The sequence below is a fragment of the Cariama cristata genome, unplaced genomic scaffold (genome assembly GCF_000690535.1).
Source record: "Cariama cristata isolate BGI_N322 unplaced genomic scaffold, ASM69053v1 scaffold11292, whole genome shotgun sequence".
Taxonomy (NCBI): domain Eukaryota; kingdom Metazoa; phylum Chordata; class Aves; order Cariamiformes; family Cariamidae; genus Cariama; species Cariama cristata.
This window is the reverse complement of record NW_009605519.1, coordinates 7129-18527: the sequence shown is the minus strand read 5'-3', so window position 1 is coordinate 18527 and position 11399 is coordinate 7129. Positions and strand designations below refer to the sequence as shown.

Sequence of the window (11399 nt, the reverse complement as noted above, 5' to 3'; positions counted from 1 at the left end):
TTTATCGCGCCCCAGCAGAGTAATTCCCCAGCTCGCCGGGCACCAGCGAGCTGAGCTCCTTACGTCCGGGGATCAGATTAGTCTGAAAGGTGCTAGAGAGACATAAATCCAGCTCTGGAGCAAGCGTTTTATTAAAGTTTTTGTGGTGTGTGGTTTTTTTTTTTTTGTTTTTTTTTTTTAATTAATGGTAAATTATCTAGAAATGACTGATGGAAAATATCTGATGGTGGCGGGGCCAGGACTGGAGCCGGGTCATGTTATATCATCAACCATATTTCAATATATCATTGGTCTTGAAATATATATATATCAATATATCATATTGATATATCAACATTGTACCATTAACCATGTATCAACATACGCTATCGATATATTAATATATCAATACGATATCCATATTACCCCATAATATCCATCTATTATCCCATATACCATACCGACAATATAACATATATCAATACCATCAACCCCCTTATTTCACATCAAGCCAACCGCACTGAGTCTTTTGTGCTTCATACCTGGGTCTGTCTCCAGCCAGGGCTACATCAAGCCTGAATACATCACAAAAATTCCCAATTTAGGGCTCGACCAAAGTATTTCATGAATCTGTGTGAATGCATCCGATTATTTTTCTTGGAAAAAGAAACTGCTTGGAGAAAGTCAAAATCCTTTACTATCAGAAGGGAAATGTTAAATTATTTAATTTCACATAGCACTTTGCTTTTGACCTGTAGTGATCTGTCACCTTTTGCCCCATGAAGACATTTTTAAAAGATGTGCTGTTTGGGGCTGAGCAAATCCCTTTTGCATATTTTTCTACGCTCCAGTACACAAACTCAGTCACCCACACCCCCTGCTTGCTCTTTGCATTTCAGTTCTTTCCAGCTTTCCACAACAGACATCATGCTCCCATCTCACCAAGACTGGCTACATGTTCCTGGGAAGCACTTTGGGATTCTCTGGAGATACGAGATGTATTATTTATCCTGTAGTCATGCTATGAAAAGCTGAATATGAAGCCAGTTTTTATTGCACACGATGTTGCAGTACGAATCAGTCTACTGGGTCTGTTGGTAGGGGTGGAAATGCTTGGGCAAGAGAAGAAAGCAAGCTGGAAGAGTCCTCCCTAACCCAGAAGGACTGCCAACATCCTCAATTTTTGGATAACACCCTGTTGCTCCCTGGCCATCACTCCTGGACTTTATTTTGGATTTCTTAGCATCGCTTAGCCAAACGGGGGAAGACACGAGAGTGACCTGGCATGGGAAGAGCTTTTTTTAAAGCCCCCTCCAGCCCCTTGTTGCCAAATCTGGGACTGATGCTGACCACAATTTGTTGTCTTCTGCTTTATAACCACTTTGGAAATAAATCAATTCGAAAAAAAAAAATCACTACCCGGTACAGGCAATGGGCAGATGTATGTGCTGCCCATCTGCTTTCCAGGGGAGAGCGGAGAAGGAGCGGGCACAGGGAGAGACGTTGGGTTTGATACGCGCCCAGAGCAATGAGAGAAGGAAAACCAGACCAGTGACTTTGCAGAATTATCTTAGGTTATGCTAAATATTGATTTTCATTATTTTATTTTGCTCCTTATTTCCCTGCTTGCTGTGTTGCCCAAAAGCCAACTCAGCCCACACAAGGTACAGGCAGCCAGACAAAGCATCCAAGGGACAATCTCCAAGAAGAGCAAGAAGGGCAAGAAGACGTGCCAAAAAATAGAGCAATGCTGGGTATCAAACGTGCGGAGAACAGAGAAACGAAATGAGAGCTTTGTACGTGCCGCAGATGACACGTGCGTGCGAGGGAACGGCCAAATGGAAACGCGTATTAAATTAAGAATGGAAATTAATGGTTTCAGCTCTATGTGCCCTATCTCCACAGAGACAAAAAGACGGAGGTCCATGTGACATCCTCCCCAGAAAGCAACCCTCCCCTTATAGATGGTGGCATCGCAGTAAAACACGCTCCCCCCAGCAAACCGCAGGCAGTTGAGGACAGTTGTGTTTCCCCATCATCCACCATTATCACGGACCAGTTATCAGAGCCACTTTTCTCTCCCAAAACTTTGCTGTCACTGACGGTTCCGGAGCAGAGCAATCAACCGGTGCTGTATATACCAATAAACAAGTCACCCAGAATAATTAGCAAATACACAAATTCTTTCGGTCTGGGTTGCAATCAGAAACCAGGAGCGAGGCCTTCAGCCAGGTGATGCAACCAAGAGCCTACTTGGGGACCATGACTTTACGTGGTATCTCTGGCGCCAAGTCGGACTTCAGCCAAAAAGAGCGGCAAAGACCCTCCACTGTAAGACCCTCCGAGTTCACTTCTCTTCATGCCATAGGGATGATGCCACAAGCAACCCACTCGTTTCACAGACATGCCCTGGTGTGAGATACCAGATTTCCATACACAGCTCATAATTTTATCTCATTACCTGCAACATATTGAGGAGCAGACTCCGGAATTTGGTTCCTTCCACCATGAAGAGGGCCATTTTGTCACAGAGCTTGGCTGCCGTGGAAGCAAAGCTGCGGTCCGTCACCGCTTTCTGGTAGATGGTCTTCACTATCTCCCCCAGCATCTCCTCAGAGTTGGTAGAGTTCTGGGCCTCCTCCATAAAGGTGGTGAGCTTGGAGTCAACGTCGCTGCTGTTGTTCCTCATGCTGTTGAGAATTTCAATTAATTTGTCCATTTTGTTCTTTTCAGGATTGGTAGTTTCCACCGTGACTTCGTCCTGGTCCGTGAAAAGGGAAAGACAAGGCGTCTGTTACACAAGGAAAAAACAGACATATCAGCCCTTGTCCTTCCACAAACAGTGAAGGGGGAAGGGGATTGGGGAGACATATAAACAGACATAGAAAAATCAAAGCATCTTCTAGAGGTGTAACAGTCTCATCTCAGCATTGGAAACCACAAGTGAATGAGTCCTTTCCCAGAACTGTTCTCTTTCTCCATTACCCACCGCACTCAATCCCAGCGTCCTCCCCCTCGGCTCAGGGAGAAGATGTGCCCTAAGGCTCTGAGCCAGGTTGCCAAGGTCTGAGGCCCCCTAACTGCCTTCGGCATCTTGGACCGGTTGCTGAGGGTGTCCGCAACACGGTGATAATGGACATTTTTCGGCCTCTATTTTGAAAGTGCACCGATGTTTGCAAAATGCTCAGATAACAATCCTACAAAACCATCTACTTTTTAAAATATATTTAATGATCTAAATTGAGATCAAAGATGCCACACAATCCCAGCGTTAGAAAAACTCTTAACTTTTCCATCTCTTGACTGTTACACTTACTTCATGTCATTATCATAGAATTTATTGCTTCTTTTCAACATTTAATTCTGCATTTGTCCCATTCTCCCAGCATAAGGCATGCATCCTGCTTGCTATAGTCTTCTCCCTTCCCCTCCTCTAGTTTAATCTTAAAATGTGCTATAAAATCCAAACCTGTAGCAAGTTTTCGGACAACCCTAACGTCAATTGGCAGTTGGAGTTGTCCAAAACTTCCATCAGGAGACCTGTTGTGTTGACTACACCCACACAAGAGTGGGTGCTTATGTGATGTCTTTCTTATAAGACTATAAATTTGCAGGGAGAGAATTAAAATGAATACTCTGCAAGTCTCTGCTATACTGCCATTACTTTAAAGAACATAAAAATAACTAACAAAATCTCTTCCTCCCCCTCGTGCCACATACATAAATAGTAAATGCACATGCACTCAAAGGTATACATTTCCAACATGCACTCCCATGGAATTGTATATGTTGAGGTTATTTTTGCTACACATTTTGGAAATCTCATTGGAGATACCCCCACGGATGCATTTTCCAGTCTGACAAAAGAATCTCAAGAGAAAGAATTTGAGTTTCACAAGGGGCAGATGGAGATATCATCTCCGAATTCCTCAGAAATCTGAGGCTGAATATTGTTTCCAGAAAGGATTTCTCCTCTGTCACTTGCAGGCAATAGTTTTGTTATTGTTGGGTTGTTGGAAGGAAGGGGGAAAGATAAGGGCATTTCAATTCATCGCTGAGATAAATGGATATCAACTTTTAAATAGCTGACTCCAACTATTCAGCCCTCAAAAGTCAAAGCTTGGGATTTAGCTCTGTAATGGTGGAGAGACAAATTGCCTTTTTGAGACCTCTTTGCAAAGTAGGTGAGCTCTGCAGACCAAGAGGCAGTCAGCTGGGATTAGCTGTCAGGGAAAGGAGCGTCCACGTTGCAGCTCATGTGTGCACCAGCCTTCCCCAAGGGTCTTTGCGAGGGTAGGGGGAAGAGTTCCCAGTCCTTCTTGGAGAACTCAAGCTGGTAGCAACCTCAACCAAGAAGTCAAGCTAAAAGCCTCAGCGTTGTGCCAATAAAAGGCTTCCTGAAGAAGCATCAAGACACTTCAAGAGAAGTGTTGACACTGGGAGATTCAGATAAGTGCATTCATGGAAAGGTCCCCTAAGCCCCCCCACCCTTCGTATGGAGAATGGCCAACAGCCGTATTCTTAGAAAAAGGGAAACTCAACGTTTCCCTAAGAAATAATACCTTTTCTTTTAGTCTCCTCCGCAGCCTGTCTTTGGAAGACTGAAGCAAATTAATCTTGGGTCTTTCCCCAATACGCTCGTGAATACTGTCTTTCCGCTTGGTCTCTGAGTCCTGGATGTACTGCTGAGACTGCTTCTCCGCAGCCTCCGGGCCTCGGTGCGTCTCCACGGGAATATGCACCGTGCAGACGGAGGTGTCCTCAATTTTCAAATTCTCAGTCTCTTTGGCGTTTCTGTGCGTTTCTTTGTCATTGGGCGAGTGCTTCTGATTGTGGTGCCATCTCCGGTTCTGGCTGTAGCCGTGGTGGCCCGTCCTGCCTGAGGAGTGAGGGGCCTGGCCTCCTTGATAGAGTTTCTGGTGGTCCCTGTTGTGTTTAGTGCCACCTTGCTGATGATCTGCGTGCTGCTGAGACTTGTTCCCTCCAGGAAGTCTCTGCTGTCTCCTGGAAAGTTAAAGAAAGTCGTTAGTTCACCCTTTCCTACATGGTCCTGTTTGGTCAACACATCTGACCCATCAAAAAGCCTGGCCTTCAGCAGATGGGCTTTATGGGTCTCCCTACAACAAAGGGGAACCAATTTCTCAACATCTAACACAACCTAGTACCAACTCATGCCTCAGTCTCTTTCAATAACAGGCATATTTCAGCTGAAAGTTTTCAAGAACAGTTAGATAACATGGCTTTGGTTCCCAGGAAAATCTCTCCCAGGTTTCTGTTTTCCGTGTTGCTTCCAAACTAAACCAGGGAAGACCAGCTTAGTCCCAGCTGAGCAGTGAGAAGTCAGGCAGGCAAGAAATTTCAGGAGATACTTTCTTCTGAAGACCTAAGGAGCTCCTGATACACCTGGCCTACAGCATCGCTTGCTCCTCTTGCCTGCCACCTCTGCTGTACCAACACGGCATACTGCTGCATTGGTTTGCAGTGACCCATTTTAAGTATATCAGGAATTTCTAAATAAAAAAAACGCAAATTATGGAGTAAAAGAGGTGGAATTGCCCGCAAATGGTTTGCTCGAGAGACTACAACAGCTCAGAAGGGGTGAGCAAACCCTCATGTGCCGGTTGTAACCGGTAGCCGAGATGGCAGGTCCCCGAAAAAACAACGGTTGAATGGAAGAAATGCTTTGGTAACGTCTGACATTTCAGATTTCCACACGGGCTGCAGTGTGGCTGTCCCAAGTAGAGAAGGCAGAACCAGGCGGCCATCATCAAGGATGCAATTAAGATGGAGATGGTCCTGGCATCATCTGCGTTCACCCAGGACAGAGCAGGGTTAGCCTTAAGCACGGCAGCAGCTCCCTGCCCGCCCGCTGCCTTTTTAATGCTCCGTATTGGCTCCGAGAGCACGTGGGATGCTTTAACATTCGATTCTTTACGAGGTTGCTGGAAGCAGCGCCGGAGGCTCGCACGAGACATCTCCTCAGCATCGTCCCCCGAAACAGGGAAACAACTGTGAGTGCCATGGTGACCACACTGGTCTGCATCTGTACTAGTTTTGTAGCCGTTATAATTCCCCCCGCTCAGCCTCGTTCCTTACCCCAAACCCCCGTCTCCGCTCAGATAAATAGCGGTGTTTATTTTAAACCCGTTGCATAGCAATTAATTTTATTTTCATCAGCAGCACCGCTCTGGCTTAGGGCATTCCGATGAAGGAAGCAGCCATTCACAAATACATTTCAATGGTCAGCGGCGAAACAGTCTCCAACCCTGCCTGCCAAAGCCATCTGCCCATCAAATCTGTATTCCTTGGCATCCCCAGGAGTTAAAACCTATTTTCCGAGGCCAACTGGCTCTTAACTATAAAGAGCCAGGGCTCGTGTTTGGCGAATGCGGGGCGAAGAGGCTTGTTCGTGGTGGTGGTGGAAGGAATTTGTGTTTAGTCTCAGACCACCAGATCCGGTTTTCTGAGATATTTAAACTACTTTTTTTTTTTTTTTTTTTTTTAGAAAGAATTAAAAAAAAAAAAAAAAAAGGAGATGAGGGAAGCTTTCCTGTTTGCTGGAGCTTACAAGCATTTTATGAGTACAGATTCTCCACATCAAGTTTTCCTGGCGTTTCTTTGTTTCCTCCCAGTAACGCAATCACATAAACCGCTTGGTAAAGAGCGACGCTTATTAAAAAGGGAATGTCAAAATAAAAGTTAGTTAAAACCCTTATCTAGTACTAAGCCCTCACATGCTTAAGCGTGCAAGAGTTTTGCTGATATAATTGAGCATTTGCTTTCCGTGGTTTTGCTCTTCTCTCCTCTCAAACATCTGAGTTTAACCGTTTGGGTGCACTTTCAGCCTTGGCTTATAAGCCAGACAGGTTGCTACTCTATTTAAGTTGCAAATATTGCCCAGATATGATAAAAGATGAACACAGACACAGTTTTCATTCAAGTCGAGGTAAGGCAAAACGCCTGGAAATGAGCTGGGAACCAACCTCAGCTGTAAATTCAAGAAACGCGGGCAGGGACATTTTTTTTTCCTGAAGACATAATGATATTATAAACCAAACTGTTTCCGTTTAAGAGCTGTGAAAGAAAAAAAAAAAAAGGCTTAAGATTAAAAAAAAAACCAAACAAACAGTTAAGCCAATGGGGAATGTGGAGGTTTGTTCGGTTTGGGGCTTTTGCAACATGACGAGGAGAGGACAGGGAGCTCTGTCCTTGTACAGGAGAGCTAAAAGGCAATATCCCCATGGCAAGGGGCAGAGCAAACACAAACCGAAGCTCTGCAGTCACTGACCACAGGACGGAAAACACCGGAGTTAAACAAGTTAGGGGGGAAAAAAAAAAAAATTGCAAGAAATAAAAGGCAAAGGAAGGAGAATGGCAAACAAGAAGCAACGTCCGTGACTTGGCAGCAGGCAGGGGTCTAGACGATCATCCAGCATTCAGGGAAAGACTTGTGGTGTGCTTTTATCTTCCCAACACCCCAGCGAAGAAGAAAAGCCAAGAAGAAATAGGACTCTGCAGCAAAGAAGAGCCAAAGCAGGGAGAACGGGGCCCAGATCTTAAAACTTTTTTAACTGCACAACATCATAGAATCATTATGGTTGGAAGAGACCTCAAAGATCATCAAGTCCAACCGTATACCTGATGCCACCATGCCCACTAAACCATGTCTCGAAGCGCCACATCTAAACGTTTTTTGAACACCTCCAGGGCTGGTGACTCCACCACCTCCCTGGGGAGCCCGTTCCAATCCCTAACGACTCTTACAGTGAAGAAGTTCTTCCTAATATCCAGCCTGAACCTCCCCTGGCGCAACTTGAGACCGTTTCCTCTTGTCCTATCGCTAGTTACCGGGGAGAAGAGACCAACACCCTCCTGGCTACCCCCTCCTGTCAGGTCGTTGTAGAGAGCGATCAGGTCTCCCCTCAGCCTCCTTTTCTCCAGACCAAACACCCCCAGCTCCCTCAGCCGCTCCCCATCAGACTTGTGCTCCAGGCCCTTCACCACCTTCGTTGCCCTTCTCTGGACTCACTCCAGCAGCTCAATGTCCTTCTTGTCGTGAGGGGCCCAAAACTGAACACAGTACTCAAGGTGTGGCCTCACCAGCACCAAGCCCGGGAGGTTGGGATGACCCATCCTTGCTCTCAGGTGTGACCAAGGTGCTGGGGACATAGAGAACCCCAGGAAGGGGCAAGATGGGGACCAGGGGACCCCAACACACACACCCACTGTGGGTTGAGTTGATGGAAACAACCTCGTGTTTGCTCAAGGGCAGGAGTATAGATGCCAAGATGATGGCTTAGGGTGATCTGCCAAACCTAGGGAACCAGACCATGTAGGAACCCAAAGCCACTTCCCAACCCAGGCTTTTAGGTTTGCGATGCCGAAGGGAGGAACAGCTGAAGCTTGAATCACATAGCAACATCTCTGAGAAAAGCAAGAATTCACCCCAGAAAAATGCCACAGTTACTGGGAAATCCTTCTGTCCCTCTCTGCTCGTCCTTTGCCGTAAGGACACGGTTATCTCGTGGGGCACTCTACTTCAGCTACAAGAAAAAGTATCTACACAGCACAATGGTCTCTTACCTCCACTCCATTTCACATTAAATAACTACTTTCACTTCAAAAGCCAAATTCTGATTCAGCTCAAAACTTCCCCTGACTTCAGTGGGAACGAGGATTTGGCCATCGGTCAATGTGGAAACTAAAGAGACATTCAGAGTCATAAAGAAACTGCAGAAGAACTAAAAACCAAGGGGAGACGGCGAGGGTTGCCAAGCTGGAAATAGGATGGTATCGCTTGTGCTATCGTTTCTCCACTGATTTTTTTATTTAATTAACAAAATGAGATACCTTTCAACAGAATTTAGATCTGACAAATGTCTGCTCTGTCAGAGGAGCCTACGCAAACAAAGCTAAGGCTTCAGCTGTCTCAGTGATTAGCAGCCTACGTGCTCAGAAATATGGGATTCCTGCAAGTTTTTACTACATCGTTTACTCCCAAGGAAAGGGGCTGGAAGGCACAAGGCAAAATAACTCCAGACACGTGGACAGCTGTGGTCTAAAACCCAGTTGCTCTGTCCCGTCAGCCCTGCTCATAACCCCCTCCCCGAGGGAGACGAGTCCTCCGAGAGCCCCGACCATTTGTCTGGCATGCGGAGAGCCGGAGGACAACGCAGGGTTACATTCTCCCCATGGTTGCACAGAGATTTGGTTAGGCAATTCTTACAAATACTGAGAGGTAAGGAGCTACATCTCTAACAGCACTCCAGATATTTACCCTGTACGGCCAAACGGACTGAGATCCCGTCTGTGGGCTCAGGCACCGGGTGCTCTGGATGTCCCGGCTCCTGCCTTGGAAGAACCTGCCCGGACACTATGTCTGCCCTCAATCCCAGGCAACTTTCCCACGGGACAAACCCTTCGGGGCATGTGAAGCTCCTCGCAGGGGAGGGATGCTGGTTTTGTCCTGCTTTTGTGCAGAGCCTGATACCTGGTGAGCATGGCCAGGGCCACCCAGCAATTAACAACTAATATGGACTTGCAGCCACTCGGGCAAGCGGTTGTGAATGAAGAGCAGTGCGATGGTCAAGGTCAAACCTTCTGTGTCCCCTCCATCCTTCCAGTGCTTGAATGAAAACATTCCTCACCGCATTTTTCAGAGAGAAAGTTTCTCTCCACCCTTCCTTCTGCCCAGGCAAGATCTCACCTCTGTGCCAGGATCAGGCCCAGGAATAGCACGCTGAGTCTTGGGAGTATCTCATGACTAGCTTTGTTATTAACATGCCTGCAATTAATTAGCAATTGCCTTTCTAAGCGATAGATTAAGATCTGCTGCAGAAATGGACTCTGTGGGACCTTCCACTCCCATGAGGACCCCAGATCCCACGTATTCCTGATGCCCCTCAAGGCTGGAGGAGCACAGCACCTCCAAGGGATGCAGCAACTGCACCTGCCAATGGAGGACTGGTGGGGCTGGTTCTATAGGATGAAGGGCCACCTTTGTCCACCTTCTTTTAGAAAATCCCACGGTAGTTTTCCACTGAGGGAGGGAAATTAAAAAAAAAAACCAAAACAACAACAACAACTCTTAGAGCCATCATTGAAAGAGTTAAATTCACAGAGCGCGATAGCAACTGGGTTTTTCCCAGCTGTACTAGTGAGCTGCCCAGGATACTCAGTCTGAAAAGGGAAAGGGCAGGAAAAAGCAAAGTCCTCTGAAACATCTCCTGAACAAACCAATTTCTCCAGGCCCAGCCTTTCTGAACCAAGCACATTCCAGCCAGATGACCTGCTTCATCTTGAGTGATGCAGCTCCACAAATAACCAGACTGGGACCCCCCGAGCAGGCACTGCTGGAGGGGTTTGGGCATGGTAGTCCTGCTGCAGTCAAAACCATCCATCATCACTGGCTTTGAGCACCTAAGGGACAACGTGGTCCAAACTGGAGGGCCTGAAGGATCCCAGTTAGGAGCTGGTGGAATTTTATAGCGCCTAAAATGGGTCCTGGAGGTCTAGGTAATATTGCTATTAATATAATGAGGAGAAAGGTCTGAAGTTCTGTTCTAGAGGCCTGACTTCCCCTCTTCACCAAGGCTATCTCTCCATCAAAGGCACTCTGATGTTTCACGTGCATGTATAATGATAACTCAGCACTGCTTTGGTGCAGGGAGCATCACAGTCCAGCCATGGCTGTTTTCTATCCCCGCTGTGATTGAGAGTGGGAAATACTCAAATAAGCTTGATGGTTCCACACAATTTAATCAAAAACCTCAAAACCCCCCAGAAAGCAACAACCACCAGCTCCAAGGATGAAGAACACAGGACTTCTGTGTGTCTTCCCTTTGGCTTTCTCTCTCAAACTGGTTTCACTTGGCTTCAGTTTCATTTTTGTTTGCATTTTTCTCAGATGAGAAGCGAACAAGATGTCATGTTCAGTCCTGAAAACAAAAATGAAATTATTCACACTTCTTTTATACCCTTCTGTGACTAGGGTTAAAGTTTATCCCGATCACTAGACCCAGCCCACATGTCTGGATGGACACAGCATTTTGGAAGCATAGAAAATCCACCTGTCAAAATGGTGCTGATCAGGATCTAAAATAATCTTTGAACAGTTGAGATATAATATGTGCTTTAGGTCTTACATGTACACATTCTTGAAAACATACAATGAACTCCAGAAGACAAGCACAGCCAACAAAAACAACGCTGTGAGGGTAGAGATGTTTTTTTTGATGAGGCTCACAGCATCTAGCTGCTGGGAAAAGCATTATGAAACCTTCAGATGAGCTGCCTACCTGGGCACAACTCCTCTTGTCACCACCTTGGTCCTGGGGTACAGCTGCTGATGACAACCCTCCCTTGGGCTTGGACATCACATCTGTCTGTCTTTGCTAGAGACGACTTAATTTCGCCTTTAC

The 11399-nt window shown here is 46.3% G+C and overlaps 1 protein-coding gene across 1 annotated transcript; it reads right to left on the bottom strand.

Annotated features, from left to right (window-relative positions):
• Positions 1–2440: 2440 nt before the first annotated feature.
• CTIF (CBP80/20-dependent translation initiation factor) lies at positions 2441–4983 on the bottom strand (the record flags this gene model as incomplete). The annotated part of the gene is made up of 2 exons (XM_009695988.1): positions 2441–2740; positions 4542–4983. Coding segments are annotated over 2 exons (742 nt in total), but the record flags the coding sequence as incomplete, so codon positions are not given.
• Positions 4984–11399: the final 6416 nt, after the last annotated feature.